The sequence below is a fragment of the Salvelinus alpinus genome, chromosome 18, assembly GCF_045679555.1.
Source record: "Salvelinus alpinus chromosome 18, SLU_Salpinus.1, whole genome shotgun sequence".
Classification (NCBI taxonomy): Eukaryota; Metazoa; Chordata; class Actinopteri; order Salmoniformes; family Salmonidae; genus Salvelinus; species Salvelinus alpinus.
In genome coordinates, this window is record NC_092103.1 from 26201832 (window position 1) to 26229365 (window position 27534).

The 27534-nt window shown below is 43.1% G+C and overlaps 2 protein-coding genes and 1 non-coding gene across 5 annotated transcripts; 1 reads left to right on the plus strand and 2 right to left on the minus strand.

Moving 5' to 3' along the window:
* Positions 1-690: 690 nt before the first annotated feature.
* On the minus strand, positions 691-762 carry trnaa-ugc (transfer RNA alanine (anticodon UGC)). The gene has a single exon. It is a non-coding gene; the product is annotated as a tRNA-Ala (tRNA).
* A 3528-nt stretch (positions 763-4290) lies between these two features.
* LOC139544065 (myb/SANT-like DNA-binding domain-containing protein 4) lies at positions 4291-8011 on the minus strand. 3 transcript variants are annotated; one of them, XM_071350778.1, is made up of 10 exons: positions 7628-8005; positions 7276-7346; positions 7012-7188; positions 6860-6921; positions 6691-6777; positions 6562-6603; positions 6320-6493; positions 5551-6240; positions 5158-5269; positions 4291-5063 (listed from the first exon to the last, which is right to left on the minus strand). In XM_071350778.1, exons 1-8 carry the CDS (start codon positions 7783-7785, stop codon positions 6205-6207), a joined length of 807 nt encoding a protein of 268 aa, XP_071206879.1. In that variant the 5' UTR covers positions 7786-8005; the 3' UTR covers positions 4291-5063; positions 5158-5269; positions 5551-6204. The 3 variants fall into 3 exon arrangements, with proteins under 3 accessions (XP_071206879.1, XP_071206878.1, XP_071206877.1); XM_071350777.1 differs by having other exon boundaries at positions 5551-6493; positions 7012-7185; positions 7628-8011; XM_071350776.1 differs by having other exon boundaries at positions 5551-6493; positions 7628-8009.
* On the plus strand, positions 7898-24624 carry LOC139544064 (myomegalin-like). The gene is made up of 28 exons (XM_071350775.1): positions 7898-8040; positions 9280-9405; positions 10674-10784; positions 10905-10981; positions 11073-11142; positions 11242-11522; positions 11691-11847; positions 11933-11986; positions 13299-13436; positions 13717-13830; positions 13947-14000; positions 14202-14348; positions 14507-14602; positions 14721-14858; positions 14963-15100; positions 15247-15426; positions 15622-15813; positions 16131-16235; positions 16373-16969; positions 17115-17291; positions 17404-17506; positions 17627-18007; positions 18292-18481; positions 18715-18836; positions 22680-22907; positions 23178-23443; positions 23642-23755; positions 23920-24624. Exons 2-28 carry the CDS (start codon positions 9328-9330, stop codon positions 24061-24063), a joined length of 4452 nt encoding a protein of 1483 aa, XP_071206876.1. The 5' UTR covers positions 7898-8040; positions 9280-9327; the 3' UTR covers positions 24064-24624.
* Positions 24625-27534: the final 2910 nt, after the last annotated feature.

Below are 27534 nucleotides of genomic sequence, written 5' to 3' on the forward strand. Positions count from 1 at the left end.
CTTGCTCAGTAGCCTAACTTACATTCATGGGCAACGTTAGCCAGTTAATATTTGCCTTCTACATCTAGCTACATATTGAACTTCCATCCACTCAGGCCAGGGGCACAACAATGTATGAATTTATGGTTGGATCAGAATCACCCATTGGCTAGCAGGGAAAATTAAGTAAAATCACAAGTTCAAATCCCTATCTCCATCCATGTCTAATTTAGGAAAGGGCCAATTTTAGCTAGCTAGCTAGCTAGCCACCGGAGGACAACAACACAACGAGATGCAACAATTAAAGTTTTCTGTCAATGAGGTATGCTCTCAATGGAATTTGATAGGAGATAGCAGACTGCATCAGATAGATGGCCGACACATAGAGAGACAGAGGGGACCTGATTCGCTCGCGCGGATGCTTTTTATATATATTCAGCCTCTTGCGAATTTAAGGAACATTATGAAATACAGAGAGACGAAAGATAAATGATCCAAAAATCTCATTGTTTTCATCAATCTCAGTGGTCTGTAGTCATGCAGAGAGGGAGCCCTGAGTGGTCACAATCGGACACAAGTCTGAGTTTAAATAAGCAGTGCGTGCTGCTTACGTATTTTGTATGACAATAACACTTAGCTAAACTAAACTACGGGTGGAATCCATAGAGATTTGGACAAACAATAGGTTATTCAAAATTTAGAAAAAAGTTGTGGAGATGCCGGGGATTGAACCCGGGGCCTCATACATGCAAAGCATGCGCTCTACCACTGAGCTACATCCCCTTCCGTACAGCTAGAGAAACAATAAGGTTTTGTAAACAATGCATTGGAAATGTAATTGAATGTATTATTGAAATAACGTTTTTGCAGTTGCCATTTCCACAAAAAAGTATACTCCGTTATCGCAGAGAATATAGTTAAATTGCCTACGGAGAATACCGGGAAGATTGTTCTTCACCTTTACCACAAGATGGCAGTATCTCCATACTACATACTGTATAAACCGTGACATCGACCTCAACGTTTGATTTCACCAGAGATTTGATATCACCAAAGAAAGGCTATATTTGGATATGATCTTTGGCCATCAAAGATGGTGGTAAATGAACATTAATCAACACATTGCGTCTCCTTAATGTACATGTTGTTATCATGAATTTTACTTGTGCTTTCAACTTGAATGTCTTATTGTGTATGCATTGTAATATCCATGTATTTCAGTATCTTGGGCTCCAATACATCAGGGCAGGTTGCCTGTTTTTTAAAGTTATTTATTTATTTATTTTCTTCAGGTTGCCTGTTTTGCATGTTATTTTGGCATTAATACATATCACATAACATTTTGCAAACAATGTTGAAAAATAATAAAAATAATATTAAGTTATTAAAGACGCATACAAACATGGGCTCTTTTTTGCTTTCAGTAAGGCAGCTCCAAAATGCAGATGTTTCCGCCTAGCTCTGTGCTTTCAGTGCAGCCAGCGGGAAATACAGAGCGTAGGGGTTGGAAATGTTCTCTAATTGTGCTATGATTGACTCAGTGTTCTGTCACTCATGGGGTCACTAGTCACTTCAAAATAGAGCGAAAAAATTCAAGCCCCTTGGATGCTGCCATAGACTTACATTAGAAGTGCCCATCCAATAAGGCTCAAGGTCATTGGCCACAGATAAAATTACATCATGACATTGGCCACAGATAAACTGGCGGCAGGTAGCCTAGTGTTTAGAGTGTTGGACTAGTAACCAAAAGATGGCCACAGATAAAATTCCTGAGCTGACAAGGTAAAAATCAGTTGTTCTTCCCCTGAACAAGGCAGATAACCCACTGTTCCTAGGCCGTCATTGAAAATAAGAATTTGTTATTAACTGACTTGCCTAGTTAAATAAAATAAACATCAAATCATGTAATATCTACAGTAGCTTTGATTGGACTGACATCATACTTACAAAATCTTAGCTTTTCCAAGCTTTAAAGGATAAACATTCAACATCGACCATGCTGTCGATCCAGCATAACTTTGCCACACTCCAAACATCTGGAAACTCAGATCTAGAAATTCTCAGACATCATTGAGTTCAAGACAACTGGAAAGTTTGAAAAAAACGAGCTCTGACTGGGAAAATAAGTTTTGAACTGTCATCCAACTCGCAACTGCAAGTCAGGAACTCGGGCCTCTTTCTAGCGCTTCGACCTGAAGATCACTGACGTCATCATGATTCTACCTTGTTTTTTTCAGAGTTCCCAGCTGTCTTGAAAGCACCATAAATCCAGAGAATGACAGACTTTGATGACTAAGTTTAATAACAAATGTTGCCCACAAAGGACCGCCACGCCACCTTCCTGTTCAAGTGAGCACAGCACAAGGTGAGTCCAAAAAGGTATTGTATGCTGCTGCATAAATTATGTAATATGCCAGGGGAGATATATATACCGTAGCTAAGAAAGTAATACTAAGTGTATGTTGTGTAGTAAGTTGTTAGTAGCCCATATGCCTCACCCTAATAATTTGGTCCCTTTTCCCCTCATAATTTCGCCAACTGTTCTGACTTGGTGGTGCACATGTAGCCTATAGCCTGTTTTAGAGAAATGTAATCATTGAATATTGTAAGAGCTTTCATTGTCTGCTTATATGGCCCCTTTATTTATCCTACGGTTCTGACTTGGAGTACAGGAAGAATACTGTAAGAATGGCCAATGTTCTGAATTCTGTCGCTGTACATTTCAAAAGTGCTGAACAAATAGTTATATTGACTATGTCCAGCCTAGCTTGCACATTAATGTCTTAGTCGAAATTACGGATTGCCTTTTATCTGCTCGTCGTCCCCTTACAGTATGCCATAGTTTGTACATCTCAATTGCTAGTAGAAACCACATTTGTTTAATATGGCTGCAGGGGCAGTATTGAGTAGCTTGGATGAAAGGTGCCCATTTCAAACGGCCTGCTCCTCAGTCATAGTTCCTAATATTTGCATATTATTAGTAGTATTGGATAGAAAACACTCCAAAGTTTCTAAAACTATTTGAATTATGTCTGTGAGATTAACAGAACTCATATTGGCAGGCAAATTCCTGAGTTGAAATCAAAACAGGAAGTCAGAAATCTGAGCTTGTCTGTATTCACCAGAGTCCTTTAAGAAATCCAATTGAGTTATGACTGATGTTGCACTGCCTATGGGTTCCACTAGATGTCAGCAATCAATAGAAATTCCAATGAGACTTCTATGATGTTGTGGGAGAGAATGAGAGCAGAATCAGTCAGGTGTCCATCAAGCAGCCATGCGCTGATCATGTCTTTTCCTCATGCAAGGCACTGACGTTCCATTGCTCACGCAGACAAGAAGGAATACTCCGGTTGGAACTTTATTGAAGCTATATGTTAAAAACATCCTAATGATTGATTCAGTACTTAGTTTGAAATGTTTCTTCGACCAGTAATATCACATTTTGAAGTTTTTGTCCGATATAACGCTGACCAGAATTAGCGTTTGGATATGTAAACCAGACGCGCTAACAAAAGAAGGTATTTGGACATAAATAACGGATTTTTTCGAACAAAACAAACATTTATTGTGGACCTGGGATTCCAGGGGCCTGTTGCACAAAACTAGGATAAGGGATTAAGCCAGGATATCTTGGTGATCCTGGCTCAATTGATCCGTAATCCGGTTGCACTAAAGATGGATAGGGGGCAGGAGGATATGTTATGGTATAAATTACCATGGAGATTTATTCTGTGGAGCTAGCCTGCTCCAGACCAGGCTAAATTCCAGGATCTATTTAATCTCATCCCTAATGTCAGTCAGCAGTCACCACAAATGGAAACCAATAGTTATTTCACTGCTCACTATACATTGTTATCACATATAACTAGACCCACTGTTATTATTTAAACGTTTGTGATCATTAATTTCAATGATTTTGGATAAAAAATGATTTTTAGATGTTGCTATCATTAGATAATTTACAGTTTCCCATAGACTATAAGGCTATATATAAAATGATAGAATATTAGGGCCACAGAGGGGAAAAAAACACAAGTCATAATATTGTAACCAGTTGTTTTAAAGGAGGACAGTTGTTAAAATGACAGATGTGGGGCATTTCGTGAAATTGTACTTCAGTATGGTTTCATAAACAAAGACATGCTGATGTGCCAGAATATTAAGTATCACATTGTCATAAGTATCAAAACTGTAAAAACAATATGTAGCTTTTCTGCAGAAAGAACCAGCCTCATAAATGTATGACTTTATCCTTTTTCTTCAGTGTGGCCCTAGTACTCTGTCATATAAACAAATACACATTCCATATGAATATAAAAACACAATGTGTAACATTATGTTCCTTTATTGAATAAGGACAAAACAAAGCAGGTAAACCATCAGCTCCTTTCGAAACTGAAGTCACAGTGACTCTACAAGATGGAAAGCACAGAATCCAAGCATATTATACAAAATGATACATACACATTCAAAGGTCTGTATATAACACACCCTGCATGTCTGCACACTAAAATAAATGCAGGACAAATCCATACACATCAACTGAACAGACAAATGAATGGATGCAGTAGCCTCCCTGCAGCCTTGTATTACACACAGTATACCGCACAAACATCATAAGAGGCCAAATTCGTCAAAAAACGAACCCAAAAAAACCCAAATTCCTCTGCCACCGCAGGACATATTTAACCAAAATTGAAAGCACACATACTAACTAAAATAATTCAACACATATTGGTCCCTCAGCAGCCGACCACTGTCGTCATCAGGGAAGATTGCCGGATTGTCCCAGTCCATGGCTGGTGGCACTCTGGGGGCCCTCTCCTTCCTCAGGCAGGCCACATTGTGGAGGACAGCACAAGCCACAGTAATATCACATGCCCTAACAGGGCTGACCCTTAATTTGTGAAGGCAGTGAAAGCGTGCCTTCAGGAGGCCAAAGGTCATTTCAACTCTGGCCCTGGTCCTGGCATGGGCATGGTTGTAGGCCTGCTGTGCTTCCTGGGGGTCTGTGAAAGGTGTCAGGAGAAAAGGCTGGCAGCCATACCCCCTGTCTCCCAGCAACACACCAGAGAATTCACCTGTCAACACAAAATCTCATCATTACTACCTCATAAACACAGTGATATTCTTGACACAGCCATGATGGTTATAAATAGGGGTTGTGTGGCTTACCTTGTGATAGGCACTGATAGATTTCAGAGGCCCGAAAGATTCTGGAGTCATGGACTGAGCCAGGCCATTTTGCCACAACATTGCTGATCACACAGTCAGCATTGCAGACCATCTGAAATCATAAGATGAGGAATATTACACCAATCAATGCACATCACTGGCAATGCAGAGTGTTCGTCAATGGACAATATCAAAAAGTTATGTTCACCTGAACATTAATGCTGTGAAAGGATTTCCTATTCACAAAATCGGCCTCATGGGCACCTGAGGGGGCTTTTATCCTTATGTGTGTGCAGTCCACTGCACCAATGACATTGGGGAAACCTGTCACACAAAGTAATGAGTATCCTACTATGTGTTAACAGTTGTCCTGTAATTTGTAGATCCTCTTACCTGCAATCCTATAGAACTCCTCTTTGATGTCACAGAGTCTTCTGTGGCCAGGGAAGGAGATGAAGACATCTGCTAATGCTTTGATAGCCGGACACACACTCCTTATTGTGCGGCAAATTGTGGCCTTGTTCAGCTGTTCTGCATCCCCCACTGAGTACAGGAAGGCTCCACTAGCAAAAAAGCGCAAGGCCACACAAACCATTTGCTCCACACTCAGTGCATGGCTCCGTGCAGTGCGGTGCTTAATCCTGGGACCCAGTAGTCTGCATAGATACCTGATGCCATCTGCAGAAAACCTGTATCTTTCATATAGATGGTCATCAGGGAAGGCCAGTGGGTCCAACCGGTCCCTGAAGACCCTTTCTCGCCTGAAGGCTCTCCTCAGCACAAGTGCTTCTTCATCCACCACATCTCGCACGAATGGGCATGCCATTGTCAGAGCAGAAAGGAACACACAATTTTGGGCCTTCATATAGGCTAGTGGCCACACCTGGTGCTGGGGGGGTGGGCAAAAGAGGGCGATGCCTTATAACGATGACTTGGTTGTACTGATTGCTGGGAAAATAAAAAAAAACCTTAGAAAGATGCCACCGTCCTGTGTGCTCACAATAAGAGCTCATATGTCATGGCTCACTTGACTTTACGAGAATATACCTAATTTTTATTTTGAGCTGTGTCATCTTCTTGGAGCTGGGGGAGGAAAGAAAAATAATGATTAATACATTTGTGTTACAGTTAGCATACAGTGTACATTGAAGGCATATCTCACCTCCCTCTCAAGTTTTTTTATTTCAAGGTCCAGTTTCCTAATTGTCCTCTTTTTTATTTCGGACTCCAGTGCAAGATTTTCCATCTTTTTCTTCTTGTACTGAATGTCTATGTCTGCCAGTTCTATTTGGCGCCGGAGGTGGTTGCCATACAACTTTCTGATAGCTTGTGAGCTCTGTGAACACAATACAATTAGCGCAGCTGGAATTTGGCAGGATGTGGTGTCCTTTTATTAATACGCACTATGTTGCCAGGCTGGTTTTCCCACTGTATAGCATCTGGGTCCTGTAAAAGAAATTAGATTTTTTGATTTTGATGAGGACTCCTCACCATTGTAGAGTAAATAGTACTTTCACAGTCTTAACATGATACCTCATGCCTTCTGGAATCCAGAGAGATGGTCTCCTCCTCATCATCGTCTCCATCATGTGCTGTTGCTGCTGCACTGGGGCCTTCACCCTATCACATTTAATCGGATTAATATTGAAGCTAGTAGACAAGACATGCCAGGCCTACAGTATGCCTTTGATGGAGTACTCACTGGATCAGCATCGTCTGGTGCTTGTGCTGGTGGCTCTAACAGGAACACAGTGCTGCCAGACACTGCAAGGCAATAGGTAAACCAAAGTCAGACAGTCCAAATTGATTCAATATGAATGTGGTTGTATCCCATGTAGAGATGGAAGGACATACCTTGAATGAAGCGGGTGGCATCTTGGGAGGAACCTATGCTCGTCTCTTTCCCCCCAGGGATCCCCTCTAAGACGGGCCTGCCTTTATTTAGCTCCAAGGCCATGTCCTCTGCTGGGGTAAGGTCAGCCTTTGGTGACCCACCACCCGTGCCTTGTCTGTGGGTATTCTTTTTCACTGCTAAAACAGTACAGACAATGTGTGAGCAGGCACCTTCTGGGTACAATATATGCTTGTGCTTTGTTAAATATTAGTCAGGGACCATACCATTCTGCAGAATGTTCTTGTATTTGATTTTGACCTGCTGCCATGTCCGTTTTGGCCCGTTCATGTTTAATCTACACACACACACACACATTTAATGGAGTCACACTGCAAAAAATTACTTGGTATTTTTGTCTTGTTTTCAGTAAAAATATCAAAACATTTATCATAGCTTTATACAGTGTGATGGAGTTACTTTACACAATTTCACTCATATCTGCAGTGCATTTCAATTAAAAATTTAACCGTTTCATAATTACAGTACAACTGCATTTTTGGAGATGTGAATTAAATATTTGAATTGTAATTGTGATGTTTCAGCGGAGCGGTGAGTGTGTAATTGTGCACTACTTACGCATTCAGGCGGTCTGCAATACTTTGCCACGCTTTTTCTCTTTGCTTTATCACTGTGGCGGTGTTGCCTTTCTTCTTAATTATATCTTTTACCTCCTCGTATGCCTCCATGAGGATTTGTGCTTCCGACGGGGAAAAGTACGCGGCTCTAGTTGCCATGGTAAATCAGTTAATCTGTGATCTGTGGCGGGGTCTATTTGAGTGAGCCGTGAGCGCGCACCTATCCAGGATTGGTTTCACCTGGCTTAATGAATCCGTGTCTGCTCATCCTGGCTTGGTCTTTGTGCAACCAATTAAGCCTGGACGCACATGTTTTGGCTTCATTGAGCTCAGCTGAGTCATTTATCCCGGATGTCTTAATTCTACTTTTGTGCAACAGGCCCCTGGTGTGCTTTCTGATCCTAATCAACAAAGGTAATGGAATATTTATCATGTATTTTATTGTTTATAGTGACGCTATCTTTGCAACTGTGGTATGCTACTTTGAGCGCCGTCTCAGATTATAGCATGCAATTATTTTTCCGTAAAGTTGTTTTGAAATCTGACATAGCGGTTGCATTAAGGAGAGGTGTATCTATAATTCAATGTGTATAACTTGTATTATAATCTATATTTATGATGAGTATTCATGTTGAAACGATGGGCTATGCAAAGTCACTTGATGTTTTTGCATTTAGTGAATCTTGTAGCCTCAATGTAAACTCAGATTTTTTTATAAAAAATGGCTGTGATTATTTTTGGTTTTGTGGTGACCTAACATAATCGTTTGTAGTGCTTTCGCTGAAAACCCTATTTGAAATCGGACACTTTGGTGGGATTAACAACAAGATTACCTTTTAAAATGATATAAGACACATGTATGTTTGAGGAATTTTAATTGAGATTTCTGTTTTTTTAATTTGGCGGTCTGCACTTGGACTGGCTGTTGTCATATTGGTCCCGATATCGAGACTGCAGCCATAAGAGGTTGTTTAAGCAAGTCAGCCATATCAGCTATGTTTTTTTACAAGGCAGTAAATGAGGCTGAATGAACTGTTTCGCTGCCAGACAAGGCTCCGCTGATAGCCCGGTGTAGCAGTGGTAAGGTGTTGGGACTGCTGTTGGGACTCTGCTGTTGGGACAGCTTTATGTAGGCCCGAACAGTTTGTGGGCACCGTTTGTCACCATTATAGTGCAATTCATGTATTGTGTTGTGTTGTGTAGTGGCTTTGCTGACATGCATCTAAAAAAATAAATGTACACCAAGATTTACATACTAAAATCACCACTGCATACATCAGTCAAATCGTCAAACAGTTGAAAAATATATTGCTTCGCCTCATCCTCGCTGATGATATCAAAGAAGGTGGGAAAGTTTGTTAATGATAGCTATCACTTTTAAGGAATGTAGAAGCTTCATGTTGTTACCTAGGAGACAATTGTTACATCACATCAGTCAGGCATCAAATGATTTACTGAGTTCTAGAACGTGCACTGGTGTCATTGATGGTCAGAAGGAGCAGATGTATTCAAATCAAATATGAACATGGTTTTGCTGCTCTAAACAGGTGAAATACTCCAAATAGAAAATATTATACATGAGATATCATGTTATGTGGAATTCTCATGGTTACTTTTTTCACTTCTTGGTTTATACTTTTTGCTAAACACCAGACCAGGCCGTGTTTAGGTCAAACCAAACTGTCAGCAGAGCGTTAAAAAATGGACCTCACAGAAGAGCTGGGGCAGTTGGACCTGCTGACCACCGATGGACCATTCACCATGAAGGAGATAACACAGGTGCAGACACAGCAGTCACATGCTTCGTAAACAACAGGTGTAAACTGACAGTGAAATGCTTATTTACTGGCCCTTCTCAATAATGCAGAGAGAAAGAAAATAGAGAAATAAAAGAAAAGTTAAACACGTGATAATAAAAGTAATAATAGATACACAATGAGTAATGATAACTTGGCTATATACACAGGATACCAGTAAAGAGTCGATGATAACCTGGCTATATACACAGGGTACCAGTACAGAGTCGATGATAACCTGGCTATATACACAGGATACCAGTACAGAGTCGATGATAACCTGGCTATATACACAGGATACCAGTACAGAGTCGATGATAACCTGGCTATATACACAGGGTACCAGAACAGAGGCGATGATAACTTGGCTATATACACAGGGTACCAGTTCAGAGTCGATGATAACGTGGCCATATACACAGGATACCAGTACAGAGTCGATGATAACCTGGCTATATACACAGGGTACCAGTACAGAGTTGATGTGCGGGGGTACGAGGTAATTGAGGTAGATACACTACATGACCAAAAGTATGTGGACACCTGCTCGTTGAATATTTCATTCCATAATCATGGGCATTAATATGGTGTTGGTCCCCCCGTTGCTGATATAACAGCCTCCACTCTTCTGGGAAGGCTTTCCACTAGATGCTGGAACATTGCTGCGGGGACTTGCTTCCATTCAGCCACAAGAGCATTAGTGAGGTCAGGCACTGATGTTGGGTTGATTAGCCCTGGCTCGCAGTCGTAGGTGAACAGGGAGGACAGGAGTGGACTAAGCACGACCCCTGTGTTGAGGGTCAGTGTGGCAGATGTGTTGGTGCCTAACCTCACCACCTAGGGGCGGACCGTCGGCCTACACTAGCCTACATGACGACTAGCCTGTTTGTATAATCGTCTTCATAAGCACGACTAGATAAATGCTTCACAAATTATTTATAAGCAAAGAACTAAGGATGGATGATATAACAAGTGATCTGGTGCTTTGCCAATAGTGACAACCTTTTTACCAACATTTATAGCATGACATTTGCTTATTTGTGACTTCTAAAGCATTTGTATATGCGACTTATAAAGGGTTTATGAAGGCTTCATTACATTTAGTCGTTTAAGATGGGGCCATGAATTCAAAAGACTTCTTACCACTCATTCAAAAATGCTGCTCTAAATAGGCCTCACCAGAGCCATAGATAGGCAGTACATGTAACTCTGGTCCAACACTACTATTCCTCCTCACACTGTTGTTCTCAGATCATCTCTGACCTAAAGAAGGACAACTTCAACCTCAGACTCCGCATCTTCTTCTACGAGGAGCGGCTGCAGCAGAGGTGTGATGACTCTGTTGAGGAAATGTACAAAACAGTGAGTGATCAGAGACGGATCTCAACAAAGCCATGAACAGCACAGTCATGTAACTATTTTGAAGGAATACTGTACAGGTAGGCCTACTGTATAACTACATATGTTTTTGTCTCAACACAGAACATTGACCTGAAGGTAGAGGTTGAAACACTGAAAGAGGAAATGAAGGAGCTGCAGAGGGTCTCTGCCCTTGCACTGTAAGTTTAGCCGAGAACCTTTCATTTTGACTGACTAGAAATCATATTGGTTGGTATTGTATCTAATCTGCCTGTGGTTTGTATGATCTAGTCAAGATTACCCAGAGCAGATGGAGCAGCTCCGAGAGTACTACAACACCAAGATCCAGCAGCTAGGGAAGGTATCTGAACAACACATTTAGGCTGAAGATGTATTCCATAACCAAGTGTTCTCCAATGTCTTCCAAGATTTGCTGAATATCATTCCCATTTATTTCCAGGATCTGGATTCATCCAGAGTGGAGGTGGGGAAGCTGCCAACAATGTTGGAGCAGGAGAGGACGCATTGCCTGGAGATGGAGAAGGAGCTTCAGGGGGAGGTTCACTCCCAATCTGACATATCCACACAGACTGACCATTCCCAGTTGGACACCCCCACCCAGCCTGAACACTCCCAGTCCGATGCACCCACACAGACTGACCCCCTATCCAAGGAACAGGAACCAGACCAGAACCCGGATAAGTTCCAGGACCTACTCAGTCTGCTGGAGGAGAGAGACTGGTAGGAGAGACTGGAGACCTCCTTAGGTTTATCTGTTCCCTCCATGGAATCACAATGAATTAAGTTTGTCCTTACCTGTTACAGGATTGTACTCTCTCTCTCTCCCTCTAATTATCTCCCTCTTCTTCTTTCATTATCTCTCTCTCTATGTCCCTCACTTTCTCCCAGGCTGATAGAGCAGCTGCAGGCGTCTGTGAAGTCCCAGGAGGCTCTAATAGACCAGCTGAGATACAGTAGTGCTGGCCAGGGTAGCGGAGACCAGCCATCAGCTGACCCTGACCGCCAGCTGTCATCTCTCATTGCTCAGAGAGAGATGGACCTGCAGGTCAGTGTGTGTGTGTGTCTGTGTCTCTGTCTGCATGTGTTTGTGTGTGTGTCAGTCATTAACCTTTAAAACCTTTATTTCTCAGGCTCTGGAACAGGATCATGGCAGAGAGAAGAGGAAATATGACAGATACATGAAGGTGGAATGAGACACAAAATCCAAAATTCAAGATCAAATCAAGCATCAAATTACATATTGGCCCAATCAAAAACAAAAGTTATCATTCACATACACTACATAACCAAAAGTCCACTCTTCTGGGAAGGCTTTCCACTAGATGTTGAACATTGCTGCGGGATCTTGCTTCCATTCACCACAAGAGCATTAGTGAGGTCGGGCACGGATGTTGGGCGATTAGGCTTGATTTGCAGACGGCATTCCAATTAATCCCAAAGTTGTTCGATGGGGTTGAGGTCAGGGCTCTGTGCAGGCCAGTCAAGTTCTTCCACACCGATCTCGACAAACCATTTCCGTATGGACCTGGCTTTGTCCACGGGGGCATTGTCTAAAACAGGAAAGGGCCTTTTCCAAACTGTTGCCACAAAGTTGGAAGCACAGAATCGTTTACAATGTCATTGCATGATGTAGCATTAAGATTTCCCTCCATTGGAACTAAGGGGTCTAGCCCGAACCATGAAAAACAGCCCCAGACCACTATTCCTCCTCAACCAAACTTAGGTAGCATTCTACTGTCATCCGCCAACCAAGATTCATCCGTCGTACTGCCAAATGGTGAAGCGTGATTAATGACTCCAGAGAACTGTTTTCCACTGCTCCAGAGTCCAATGGCGGCGAGCTTTACACCACTCCAGCCAACGCTTGGCAATGCACATGATGATCTTAGGCTTGTGTGCGATTGTTCGGTCATGGAAACCCATTTCATGAAGCTCCCAACTAATAGTTATTGTGCTGACATTGCTTCCAGAGGCTGTTTGGAACTCGGTAGTGAGTGTTGCAACCGAGGACATCACTCAGCGGTCCCGTTCTGTGAGCTTGTGTGGCCTGTAGGCCAAGCTTGTGTGGCCTACCATTTCGCGGCTGAGCCGTTGTTGCTCCTAGGCGTTTCCACTTCACAATAACAGCACCTACAGTTGATCGGGGCAGCTCTAGCAGGGCAGAAATTTGACGAACTGACATGCTGGAAAGGTGGCATCCTATGACGGTTCCACGTTGAAAGTCACTGAGCTCTTCAGTAAAGCCATTCTACTGCCAATGTTTGTGTATGGAGAATCTTTCATTTTGGCTGTGTGCTCGATTTTATACACTTTTCAGCAATGGGTGTGGCTGAAATAGCCAAATGCACTAATTTGAAGGGGTGTCCACATACTTTTGTATATATAGTGTAGTACAGTGTGTTTGTTGCAGGAACAGAGAATGACTAGATATGTCCCAAATCTATAATAATTGTGTCATAATGATGATAATAACGGTGCTGATAACTCACTGTTCAGGAGATGCAGGATGTGATGGCAGAGAAGGATTTCCAGCTGGCTGAATGTGAGTTTAAAGTCAAGGAGCAGGAAGCCGCCATCCTGAAACTCAACCGCAAAATACATGAGAAAGATAGTGAGAAGAAAAAAGCTGTTCGGGTGAGAATATCATCCATCCATAGAAGGGGATGTAGCTCAGGGTAGAGTGCATGCTTTGCATGTATGAGGCCCCGGGTTCAATCCCTGGCATCGACATAACTGTTTTGTGGTTGACTTACTTACCTTAGTTGAATGTGCTGACTTCCTTTCTGGAGTCTTTCTGGATAAGAGCGTCTGCGAAATTAACAAAATGTAAATGAAATGCTGGAGTAATGGAGTAAATTGGGTTATATAATGTCAAGTTGACCCATCTTTAACCTCTGTCCCTTTTCACATTTAGTCAAGCGATGGAGTGACAGACACGATAGGCCAGCTTCAGGCATGTCTGCGGGAGAAGGAGAAAGAACTGCTGACCCTCAACAATCTGCTGTTTAGCCATGAGGATACAATCCATGTAAGAACTCACAGCTGTTCATACGCTGACCAAAACTATTGTGTGTAGATCCATCCATCTATTGCTTAGCTCTTATTTATCCATCCCTGAGTATGTTGTTGTTGGTTTTTCCCCAGACTCTTGAGAATGAGCTGGCCAATGAGAAGGTCAAATATGACTCAAAGACCAAGGTAACGCCTTTTCTCTCCAGGTCCTCTGTTCTCCAATTCTGGAGTTAAATTATTCACTTCTCCTGTGACATGTTTGTGTAATTTTTCACATATTTTTTTAAAAAACGTGAAATTCAAGAACTGATAAGCTAATTAGCTTTATCAGCATAGATAAGCAGATCACTATTCTATCTGTTCAAGTACTGTTCCTTTGTCTGTCAGGAGCTCCAGGATGCTTTGGAACAGTCCAATGAAGAGATGGCAGAGAAAGACTTCCTCCTAACAGAGAAGGAGATTCATATGAAGGAGCTGGAAGCTGCCGTAAAGACATTCAACTGCACACTGCAGGAAAAAGATAAATTGCTACAGGTATTAGGTCTACAACAAGCCAGAATCAACTAAGCAAGCACTGTATGAAAAAGCATACCGTATTGGTATCATATAATTTCCATTGACTGTCAATGTGTTCACTGGATAATATACACAGGAGTGTGAAAGGGAACCTATTTTGACATTCTCTTTCTCAGGAGGGCCATGTGTGCACATGCCCTGACATTACCACTGGTCACCATCAGGAATCAGTGTTTCAGCAGCAGGTTGAAAAGGTGAAAGAGAATTCTGAGGTGAGATTCACAGTCACACATATCATATTCTTTGGAGCTTTTGCTCATTGTACATTTCCATACCTTTGTTTTTTGTTAGAAATAGAGTAGATTGATAGCTATATGTTTTCTGGTGCAGAGAGCCAGGGAAGAGCTGCTGTCTGTGGTAGAGCAGAACAACAGGGAGATTGAGCGTCTTCAGAAGGCTCTGCTGGACATCCAAACACACCCGCCTGCCCAAGAAGATCTCCTGTCTCACATCCAAGATGCTATAAATGTACTTTACCTCAATGCATACTATTACATTGTGGTGATTCCAGTACTTCACCACATATGGAATGCGGTTTGTTAATTGATAAGAGAATCCCTATATTTTCCTAGCAAGCCAAGGATGAGATCCTCACTGCCATTGAAGGGAAAGGAAACGACAGTTCTTCAAACCTGTCTCTACTGATGCAGAAGCTAACCGATCTGCAAGATAGGAACAATCAGCTGTCTTGCTCTCAAGATCTGATAAATGTATGTTTACCTCAGTTTCACCAGAGGGGTAGGCAAGTATCTCCCCTGTGATATATCACTTTGAATTGTATTCATACGTCATCCATCTTAATTTTTTTATGTTGTATGTTATTAATGTTAATAATACAATGTATTGTGTTGAGCAGAGTGTGGATGCTCTGATGCGACAGCGAGACATAGAGATGGCTCAGACCAGGGATGTGTTTAACCGTCTGCAGGGAGCCAGGCAGGAGCTGGAGGAGAGCCTGTGCCAAACACTACAAGACAAGGACAGGTCCTTTGCACACCTACAGGCCACTCTGGACAGGAAGAACAAGGACATGGAGGTATAGGAGGACACAATTATGCTTTTGAATGCTATATTCCCCAAAAATGCTACCCAGAAGATTCTGGACGTTGCATTTAAAAATGGTTTGGAGGAAACAACAACATCCTAGCGAAGTTGAACATGAGCAAAAAAAGTATTGTTCAAATTAATCTCATTCAGAGTTTCTGTCATATTGCCGGTAATATCTCTTCAGGTCATGGCTGGTCAGTTCCACAGCCAGATGGAGGAAAGCAACAGGGAGCTAGAACGACTGGAGCAGAGACTGAGAGAGACAAAGGACATGTTGGCTCAAACCAATGCAGATAAGCAGAGCCAGCTGACTGACCACCAACTCACAGTGGAAGAGATCCAGTCTGCCACCAGTATCAATGCTCAAGTGCTAAAGGTAACAGAAACCTCATTGTTCTGCATTTTAGGACAAATCTACAAGGAATATATGTCCTTATACAAGAGTCACGTAGACTAGGGGTCTCAAACCTAGGAACCTGTTATTTTGTAACTCTTTGTCTATATAAAAGTAGTGCATAACTTTAGTGCATAACTCTAAAGTGACTGCAGTGTAGTGGAGACCCATGTTCTACACATATATGTGACTCATTGACTTGATAATATAGGTACTCAACCTACTGCAATACATCTGGTGTTAAGTGATAGAACATCAGATATCATTTCAGGATTCTTATTCCTGTCTCTCTCCTGTAGTCTTTAGAGTCAGTGATGAAGGGCTTGGACCAGGAGCTCCAGGAGAAAGACTATATCATATCCCAGCTACAGGAGGTTGTCAATAAGAACTCAGAGGATCTAGAGGTAGAGTGACAATTCTAAGTAATTATTTGGTCATTCTTATATAATTACCATTTCACAGTGTAATTTCTAGTTGTGGAATGAAAATGGGGAATGTATTGTACCTATTTCTGGACTGTTTGTCTCATCTCATTCCCCAGATCATGGTTGGCCGGTTGCATAGCCAGGCTGAGGGTAGCAACAAAGAGCTGGAACAACTTGAACAGAGGCTAAAAGAGACAGAAGCCATTTTGCTTCAGACAACCCAGGAAAAGGAGACACAGATGACAGACCATCAACTTGAAATTGAGAAACTGCAGGGTGAAGCTAAAGACAGCAACAGGAAGTTGGAGCAGCTAGAGGAGAAACTCAAGGAAATGGAGGACATTTTGTCTCATACCACTGGCAAATATCTGCAGGACAATCAACTTACAGACAGGAAACTGCAGGGTCAAGCGGAGGACAGAGACAGGAAGTTGGAGCAGCTGGAACAGAAACTCAAGGAGACTGTGGACATTTTGGCTCAGATCACTGACGATAAGGACAAACTGTTGCTAGAAAATCAACTGGCAGAACAGAAACTACAGAGCCAGACTGAGGACAGTAGTATGAAACTGGAGCAACTGGATCAGATGTTGAAAGAGAAGGACCTGCTGTTCATGCAGAGCACAGCAGACAAGGAGATACAGCTGACAAACTACAAACTCACAGTAGAGAAGCTAATGTCTTACATCACCATCAATGAACAGATGTTCAAGGTAACGAGAATAGATTCCACCAGAACCATATATAGGTGTGCATAATACACTACCTTTGGCCAAAAGGTTCTGTCTCCTCTCTTTCCTTTAACCACAGACGTTGAGACAACGCTGCCAGAAACTAATTTATATTTTCTCTTTGAAGGAGTTGAGAGAACATCACAGACAGATTCTGGCCAAGCATACGCTGGAGCTTGAGGACTATGGGAAGAGGCAGGAGAAGCTATCCACAGCACAGATTCAGATCTCTGCCTCCCTGCAAGAGAAGTGCTCAGAGGTCTCTGAACTTAGACTCCTGACTGAGAGGGAGCAAGTCATCAAGGTACTGTAGACCATCAGAACTGAGGTCAATTATATTGTAATTCAATCAATTATCTACAGTTCCCATTTCTAATTTCCTACTCTTATCAATCTTACTGTGTGTTTTTGATTAGGGTCTGGAGCATTTTGCAGTCCAAAGGGAGGGGGGGAGAACTAATCCCTGTCAGAGAGAGACTCTAGACCCTGACAACCACACCATCCCAGAGAACAGTGAAGGTGAGTTTAAGTGGTCTGTCTGTGGTCTGGGGTGGTCTGTAGCTGAAGTGTCATTGTAAAAGACTCATAAAGACTCTTACTCTCTCATTCCCCTTTTCCTTTCTTCCTCCCTCTTCCCAGTTCCTTCAACCGAGGCTGGCCCGACCAAGTGTGAGAGGTGTCTCCAACTTTTGCAGAGGGAGAATGACAGTCTGCTGGTCAGACTGAGGGCTAGCAAGCGCCTCAACAAGACCCTGCGTAGCCAGCTGGACCTGTGCAGATCCATTATGGCTCAGAGAGAGGGGAGTGATGGACGCAGTTTCTCCCCTTCCAACTCACTCACAGTGGAAGAAGAAATGAAGGAGCAGCTGCAGGAGATCTTGAGGCTGAGACAGAGTCTGGAGGAGAGCATCCAGGCAAACAGGAGGCTTCAGGAGCATCTGAAGAACCATAAGGCCCAGCAGGCAGCAACTCAGACTGGAGCCCAGCAGGCAGGGACAGAGATGGGCCAGAACCACCCAGGTCAGTCAGACATAGGGATCATTATTTATTTATTTAGGGGCAAATCATAACTTGAGATGTAAACTTATTTTGGACTTTCACGTAAATCATGCATTAATGTAAATGAAAGATTTACACGAAAACTGGAGTTACACTAAAGTTAATGAGCCAACAAATTATTTTACACTAACTACCTAGTTATTCAAGTGGTGAACATACTTACCTTCACACTTAACTGCGTGACTGTTCAGAGGGAATAATCAGGGGTGAACTGTTACTGTACATGCTTTTGTTCTGATGTCCAGGCGTGCATGCTGAGTCAGAGAGACTGAAGGCGTCTCTGGTTGAGACAGCCTGTGAGCTCACATGGCTCCAGAGAGCGAGTGACATGCTGAGGGAGGAGAGAGAGAGGCTGACAGAGGGGCTCGCACGCTCTGAGGACAACAACAGGAGCCTGGAAGGCTCACTTAGCGCCACACAGGAAGAGATAGACAGGTTGGAGGAAGTAATAATAAGTATAGGAAATAGTAGGAGTCCAATCTCCAGACTCCTTCATCCCAGTCTTGACTGTTAGTATTCCATTGAATTATAGCCTGGGGCAGAGGTTCTTTGGCTTGACAACGGTACTGCAGAACAGATGGCTAAAACAGAACTGGCTCTCAGGCTGATCGAGTTAGATGTTGACAGACAAATAGAAGACTTGATGTGAGTTTATTTCACTGTCTAAGGTTGAGGGGAGAACTCGATGCCTATCAAAAACAGCTCACCAACAGCAATGAGCTCCTCAAGTCATTTTGTGAGGAGATGCAAGGGTCCAAGCAGATGAGGACAGCTGCAGTCAACCCCACTGGTAATGTATACAAGAAGGTCTCTCACTTTTTCTCTCCATCTACAGTTATTCTTGCTAGATAACTGTGTTAGCTGACTAGCTGCTGTTGTCTCACCTGTTGTTTTAGCTAGCTCTCCCAATCAAGACCTGCGATTACTTTATGCCTTACTATATGTCTCTCAAATATCAATATGCCTTGTATATTGTTGTTCGGGTTAGTTATCATTGTTTCAGTTCACAATGGAGCCCGTAGTTCCACTCCTAATACCTCTGATACCTCCTTTGTCCCACCTCCCACACATGCGGTGACCTCACCCATTATAACCAGCATGTCCAGAGATACAACCTCTCTTATCATCACCCAGTGCCTGGGCTTACCTCCGCTGTACCCGCACCCCACCATACCCCTGTCTGCACATTATGCCCTGAATATATTCTACCACGCCCATAAATCTGCTCCTTTTATTCCTTGTCCCCAACGCTCTAGGCGACCAGTTTTGATAGCCTTTAGCCGCACCCTCATCCTACTACTCCTCTGTTCCTCGGGTGATGTGGAGGTAAACCCAGGCCCTGCATGTCCCCAGGCACCCTCATTTGTTGACTTCTGTGATCGAAAAAGCCTTGGTTTCATGCATGTCAACATCAGAACCCTCCTCCCTAAGTTTGTTTTACTCACTGCTTTAGCACACTCTGCCAAACCTGATGTCCTTGCCATGTCTGAATCCTGGCTTAGGAAGGCCACCAAAAATTCTGAGATTTCCATACCCAACTATAACACTTTCCATCAAGATAGAACTGCCAAAGGGGGAGGAGTTGCAATCTACTGCAGAGAGAGCCTGTAAAGTTCTGTCATACTTTCCAGGTCTATGCCCAAACAGTTCGAACTTCTAATTTTAAAAATTAATCTCTCCAGAAATAAGTCTCTCACTGTTGCCGCCTGCTACCGACCCCCCTCAGCTCCCAGCTGTGCTCTGGACACCATCTGTGAATTGATCGCCCCCCATCTAGCTTCAGAGTTTGTTCTGTTAGGTGACCTAAACTGGGATATGCTTAACACCCCGGCAGTCCTACAATCTAAGCTAGATGCCCTCAATCTCACACAAATCATCAAGGAACCCACCAGGTACAACCCTAAATCCATAAACATGGGCACCCTAATAGACATTATCCTGACCAACTTGCCCTCCAAATACACCTCTGCTGTCTTCAATCAGGATCTCAGCGATCACTGCCTCATTGCCTGTATCCGCTACGGGTCCGGGGTCAAACGACCACCCCTCATCATTGTCAAACGCTCCCTAAAACACTTCTGCGAGCAGGCCTTTCTAATCGACCTGGCCCGGGTATCCTGGAAGGATATTGACCTCATCCCGTCAGTTGAGGATGCCTGGTCATTCTTTAAAAGTAACTTCCTCACCATCTTAGACAAGCAACTAAGAACAGATATAGCCCTTGGTTCACTCCAGAACTGACTGCCCTCGACCAGCACAAAAACATCCTGTGGCGAACTGCAATAGCATCGAATAGTCCCCGCGATATGCAACTGTTCAGGGAAGTCAGGAACCAATACACGCAGTCAGTCAGGAAAGCAAAGGCCAGCTTTTTCAAGCAGAAATTTGCATCCTGTAGCTCTAACTCCAAAAAGTTCTGGGACACTAAAGTCCATGGAGAACAAGAGCACCTCCTCCCAGCTGCCCACTGCACTGAGGCTAGGTAACACGGTCACCACCGATAAATCCGTGATAATCGAAGACTTCAACAAGCATTTCTCAACGGCTGGCCATGCCTTCCTCCTGGCTACTCCAACCTTGGCCAACAGCTCCGCCCCCCCCGCTGCTACTCGCCCAAGCCTCCCCAGCTTCTCCTTTACCCAAATCCAGATAGCAGATGTTCTGAAAGAGCTGCAAAACCTGGACCCATACAAATCAGCTGGGCTTGACAATCTGGACCCTCTATTTCTGAAACTGTCCGCCGCCATTGTCGCACCCCCTATTACCAGCCTGTTCAACCTCTCCTTCGTATCATCTGAGATCCCCAAGGATTGGAAAGCTGCCGCGGTCATCCCCCTCTTCAAAGGGGGAGACACCCTGGACCCAAACTGTTACAGACCTATATCCATCCTGCCCTGCCTATCTAAGGTCTTCGAAAGCCAAGTCAACAAACAGATCACTGACCATCTCGAATCCCACCGTACCTTCTCCGCTGTGCAATCCGGTTTCCGAGCCGGTCACGGGTGCACCTCAGCCACGCTCAAGGTACTAAACGATATCATAACCGCCATCGATAAAAGACAGTACTGTGCAGCCGTCTTCATCAACCTGGCCAAGGCTTTCGACTCTGTCAATCACCATATTCTTATCGGCAGACTCAGTAGCCTCGGTTTTTCTAATGACTGCCTTGCCTGGTTCACCAACTACTTCGCAGACAGAGTTCAGTGTGTCAAATCGGAGGGCATGTTGTCCGGTCCTCTGGCAGTCTCTATGGGGGTACCACAGGGTTCAATTCTCGGGCCGACTCTTTTCTCTGTATATATCAATGATGTTGCTCTTGCTGCGGGCGATTCTCTGATCCACCTCTACGCAGACGACACCATTCTGTATACTTCTGGCCCTTCCTTGGACACTGTGCTATCTAACCTCCAAACGAGCTTCAATGCCATACAACACTCCTTCCGTGGCCTCCAACTGCTCTTAAACGCTAGTAAAACCAAATGCATGCTTTTCAACCGGTTGCTGCCTGCACCCGCACGCCCGACTAGCATCACCACCCTGGATGGTTCCGACCTAGAATATGTGGACATCTGTAAGTACCTAGGTGTCTGGCTAGACTGCAAACTCTCCTTCCAGACTCATATCAAACATCTCCAATCCAAAATCAAATCAGGAGTCGGCTTTCTATTTCGCAACAAAGCCTCCTTCACTCACGCCGCCAAACTTACCCTAGTAAAACTGACTATCCTACCGATCCTCGACTTCGGCGATGTCATCTACAAAATAGCTTCCAATACTCTACTCAGCAAACTGGATGCAGTTTATCACAGTGCCATCCATTTTGTTACTAAAAACCTTATACCACCCACCACTGCGACCTGTATGCTCTAGTCGGCTGGCCCTCGCTGCATGTTCGTCGTCAGACCCACTGGCTCCAGGTCATCTACAAGGCTATGCTAGGTAAAGCGCCGCCTTATCTCAGTTCACTGGTCACGATGGCAACACCCACCCGTAGTACGCGCTCCAGCAGGTGTATCTCACTGATCATCCCTAAAGCCAAAACCTAATTTGGCCGCCTTTCCTTCCAGTTCTCTGCTGCCTGCGACTGGAACGAATTGCAAAAATCTCTGAAGTTGGAGACTTTTATCTCCCTCAACAACTTTAAACATCTGCTATCTGAGCAGCTAACCGATCGCTGCAGCTGTACATAGTCCATCGGTATATAGCCCACCCAATTTACCTACCTCATCCCCATACTGTTTTCATTTATTTACTTTTCTGCTCTTTTGCACACCAGTATCTCTACTTGCACATGATCATCTGATGATTTATCACCCCAGTGTTAATCTGCTAAATTGTAATTATTAGCTCCTATGGCCTATTTATTGCCTACCTCCTCATGCCTTTTGCACACATTGTATATAGATTCTCTTCTCTTTCCCCCCCCCCCCCCTACTATGTTATTGACTTGTTTATTGTTTACTCCATGTGTAACTCTATGTCGTTGTCTGTTCACACTGCTATGCTTTATCTTGGCCAGGTCGCAGTTGTAAATGAGAACTTGTTCTCAACTAGCCTACCTGGTTAAATAAAGGTGAAATAAAAAAATAAAGATGTGATGTTGATTCTGTTGAGTTGCTACACTTTCATCCAGCATCAGAGTTTGGAGGCGGTCTCCCGGACAACCCCAAGCTAAATCAACTCCTCTCTGAGATCCAGCGAATCAGAGCACAGCTTGCCGATAAGGACACAATACAGACTAAAGCCACAGAGGAGAAACACCCTGAGCATTCTGGTTGGCCCGAGTGCCCTCCAAAGATCATCAACATCAACTATGTGGAGTGTGGAGCATCCAGACATTCAAGCAGGAGCAGTCCTTCAGGTACAAGTAAGAACTGTGAAATGTCTCAGTGATCATTATGTATTGTGATGGCGTAAAAAGAAATGGCAGCATATTTTCAATCGAAGCTTCATTGAAATGGCTTTATGTCCCTCATATCACCATCAAGATTACATACAGTAAATGTAACACTAGTAATCAAATTAGCTGTCAAAGATAGGTTTCTGCTTAGGAAAATCAACACATTGGTTGACTTGAATGGCAAATTCAACTAAATTCAGTGACTTTATCACAAGTGTTTTTATTATTCAGGGAGAAGAGATCATGCCAAGAAGGACAATGACAACCTCTCACAAAGCAGCCTTACCTCCAGCATAGATGACTCGGTCCCATCCTTATTGAACAGTAGCCTATCCTCACTGTGGGCAAATGACAAGAGCCCTAATGTCACTGGCCAGGAAGATGATTGCATCAACCTGCAGAGACTGATATCAGAAGGGAAGACAATGACCAATAAGATGAGTAGGCTACTACAGGAGTGCCACAACAACAACTCCAATCCCACGTCACAGTCAGCAGTGAGTCCTTCGGAATTTGAATGTATTGTTAGTGGTCCCCAAGGGGGAATTGAAATGCCACAGGTTTCAATATTATGATTATTAATATTTTCCCCAAACCACATTTGAGATGTTATGCTCACGTGATTAAAGTAGTGCTCAGTTTTCCTTTCATAATTTTATCTCACACTGGTGCTGTTTGACGTCACTCCGATTCAGGTGGACCAGAAGTACATCAAGCATCTCTCATCTACCATCAGTGCCTGTCATCTTCTGAGGCTCCAAGAGAGGCGTTCTCAGAGTGACTCTGTGAATATCTACCAGAGCCAAGAGGTAGAGATCTTCCCCATGTATTACCCGTCAGGGTTTAAATGTGAACACTGCAGCTCACCTCACATGCATTTTGTCTGAGCAACATTGTCAGTGAAAAATATAGATTTTATAACAGCAATGCATATTCTTAACTTGTATTCTCTACATGTTGGTTTTCCCCTCAGGATTTCTACTTGGAAAACCTGAAACTGAAGAATAAAATTGAGATAATGAAGAGGGAGCAATCTCAAAACAAGAAGATGCTTTCTGAGGCCGTCAAACGACTGAGAAGAGTGAACCTGGGGAAAGTAGAGAGAGTGAGTGAATAGCAGCAAATGATCATCATTCCACTAAGCCAATCTTTGTTTCATGGATTCAAATAGAAAGAATGAGAGCTTCCCTCATCAGTCTTAATAAAAGTTTGCATTGCAATGCTGTTGTTTCTCTCAATTCTGTGTTGTATTTTTGGACAGATTAATCCATGTAGAAATGTGCCATATAAATTTGACGCACATGATAAGCTTATGCACTGATGTCGCGTTCACGTGCTAGTCGGAACTAGGAAACTCCTAGTGAACAGCATATGAACGCGGCGTGTAGCGATTGAACTCTGCTGCTGTGTTTTTCTGCTGCTCATTAAAAAAAAGGATTTCAGTCTTGGGGGTGTGGTACGATGTGGGTGTGTTACAATTATATGCATTTAGAAGAAAAAGAAACGCACACCTATACAATTATAAGTATTAACCGTAGATGACTAACAGGAGGAGCCATTTTGGTACGCCATTGTAAAAGATTTTGAAAGCTATAGAAGAAATGCATTTAATTCATTAATGTGTACATTCATTTTTAACAAGTATATTCTATTACAGACACCTAAATGCATAGTTTTAAATTATAATATATGAACTGAACATAAAAATAAAACAAATATATAAAAACGTATTCCTCAAAGTATTATTTTTAAGATAGAACTAATGTTACTGTACACACTACAACAAAGAAATACTTAAACATTAAATTTAGCCTAGATAATTGTTTGTACAGTATGTCGACTTTGGTGTCTATTTCAGATCTTATGGCATTTTCAAGGATGAACATAAGAGCATTGAAAGGGGAGAAGACCACTAGAAGTCTGGCCATGTGGAGAAGTGCAGCTCTGGTGAGGGCCAACTTACCGGTTTGGTCAGGGCCAGCATGAGGGATAAAGTTTATCCTGTGTTATGAGTGTAGCTATTAAGTTAAGTTTGAGCATCTTAGCAATACAATGTGTTTTACACAGCTGTCAACATTCTACAAAGAAAAAGACACAATCAATTATACTGAACAAAAATATAAATGAAACATGCAACAATTTCATTGACTTTACAGAGTTACAGTTCATATGAGGAAATCAGTCAATTGAAATAAATAAATTAGGCCCTAATCTATGGATTTCACATGACTGTGAATACAGATATGCATATGTTGGTCACAGATGCCTTATATTAAAAAAATAAAATGGGCCTCACAATGGGCCTCAGGATCTCGTTACGGTATTTTTGTACATTAAAATGCAATTGTGTTCGTTGTCTAACTTTTGCCTGCCCATAACCCCACCTCCACCATGGAGCACTCTGTTCACAACGTTGACATCAGCAAACCGCTCGCCCACACAACGCCATACACGTGGTCTGCGGTTGTGAGCCTGGTTGGACGTACTGCCAAATTCTCGAAAATGACGTAGGAGGAGGCTTATGGTACAAAAATTAACATTCAATTCTCTGGCAACAGCTCTGGTGGACATTCTTGCAGTCAGCATACCAATTGCACGCTCCCTCAAAACTTGAGACATCTGTGGCATTGTGTTGTGTGACAAAACTGCACATTGTCCCCAGCACAAGGTGCACCTGTGTAATGATCATGCTATTTAATCAGATTCTTGATATACCACACCTGTCAGGTGGACAGATTATCTTGGTTGGCAAAAGAGAAATGTTCACTAACAGGGATGTAAACAAATTTGTGCACAACATTTGGGAGAAATAAGCTTTTTGTGAGTATGGAAAACTTCTGGGATCTTTTATTTCAGTTCATGAAACATGGGACCAACACTTTACATGTTGCGTTTATATTTTTGTTCAGAGGTATATTATCATTAACCAGATGACCATGGATACCAGACTTGGATGAGTGATAACTCCGTTCTAGAATGTTGTTACCCCAGATACCAGCCTGTATTATAGTTTTATGACCAGAGACAAATCTTCAAAGGCACAGTATATATGTATTTGGAGTGGTACATGCATTCACACAGTCTTGATTTATAGGATCCTTCCCACTATATGATTGATATGTCAAGTGATAAAATCCGAAGTTATCAATTAAGAGTTTATGGGAAAACTGCACTTGTCCTCATGTGTAAATTAGTTTATTAAATATTCTACAGCTGTCATCAATCAAATCAAACTTTGTTTATATAGCACATTTCTTACAACAAATGCATTTCAAGGTGTTCATAGTCATGCATTGAAAGGCATGTGGCACTTAACATCCTTCCTCTTGGCAGGTCTCTACCCAGTAGGTGACAAGGGGATTGTCTGTACCATATGTGAATGCCTCCTTGGAGCCCAACCAGGTGCAGTCAGTTGAGGACCTGTACACGGCCGAAGACTACAAGCCTCTGTCCCGAGAGCCCACAGAGGAGGATCTTCAGTGACTAAGGAACCGTCTCCGGGACAGGTTCAGTGGAATGGAATGGCTCCTTGAACCTGAGCCAGAACAACCGTTAGCCTCCCTGTCTGTACCAGACATTGTTAAAAAAACAATGGCACCTGGGACATGCAGGGATCCTAGCTGGTATGGTGCTGTCGGTGCAGCAGCAGGAAGCTATACGGCAGGCAACAGTTGGACAGCGCACCAACACCAACTGGCACACCATGAGGAGAGGGAGGTTGACGGCCAGCAGTTATGGAGCAGTGGTTAGGGCCATGCACGTTACTCCATCGCTGCTAAGATTGGTCCTCAGATCACAGTCGTTGGATGGGGTGTTCTCTGTGGGGCACAGATAACGAAGAGGAGGGCATCAAGGCATTCAAAATGGTTACGGGATGGCTGTTCAGGAGTCAGGGCTTAGGGTCACAGGGTCTTCTTCACCGGATGGTCTGGTGGGCACCACAGCAGTGGTGGAGGTCAAGTGTCCCGATGGTGTAAGAGGCAGTCGAAGGATTTCTATATCAAGGAGGGAGGGTCTTACCGCCTTCGTGAAGACTATCCTTACTGGCACCAAGGTCAGCTCCACATCACTGGAAGGGACATCTGCTTCTTCATTGTGTGGACCACCAAAGCCTCCATCACCATCCCCATCCAGCGTGACGGTCTCTGACAGACTCATAATGCTCTTCCTGTCAGTATCTGTTTTCAGGGAAGCCAATGGTCCAAAAATATTCCACATAGTTCATATACACACACTAGGCTCCCAGAATAGGTTATATTACATATTAGTGTTGCTCAAAGCAGCCATCTAAAGTAATGTATTTACCTTTATCATGGGCACAGTGGGAATTTATATCTGTGATGTTCAAATGATTTTTTACTGGCTGAAGGCCCCAGCCTGTACCTGACATTGTTGAAAAACAAGTGAACAATGAATAAAGATCATGTACAAACAATAGGCTCCTAGAATAGGTTATATTACATTCAAGTTTTGCTCAAAGCCACCAACTAAAGTAATGTAGTTAAGGTAAGTTTTAATCACTAAGGCTGGTCTGAGTGCATCTTCTCACAGTTTCATTCAGTAGTACAACACAATTCACATTGCATTT

What these genes read in the sequence shown, in the direction of transcription:
- LOC139544065 (XM_071350776.1), bottom strand. Translation starts at nt 7,785, where the DNA reads ATGGCAACTAGAGCCGCGTACTTTTCCCCGTCGGAAGCACAAATCCTC. An exon ending in TGCCACCCGCTTCATTCAAG is followed by an intron (nt 6,922 to 7,011) that starts GTATGTCCTTCC and finishes ATTGCCTTGCAG; the next exon opens with TGTCTGGCAGCACTGTGTTC. An exon ending in AAAACCAGCCTGGCAACATA is followed by an intron (nt 6,494 to 6,561) that starts GTGCGTATTAAT and finishes TTGTGTTCACAG; the next exon opens with AGCTCACAAGCTATCAGAAA.
- LOC139544064 (XM_071350775.1), top strand. Translation starts at nt 9,328, where the DNA reads ATGGACCTCACAGAAGAGCTGGGGCAGTTGGACCTGCTGACCACCGAT. An exon ending in AGAGAGAGATGGACCTGCAG is followed by an intron (nt 11,848 to 11,932) that starts GTCAGTGTGTGT and finishes TTTATTTCTCAG; the next exon opens with GCTCTGGAACAGGATCATGG. An exon ending in AGAGGGAGCAAGTCATCAAG is followed by an intron (nt 17,292 to 17,403) that starts GTACTGTAGACC and finishes GTTTTTGATTAG; the next exon opens with GGTCTGGAGCATTTTGCAGT.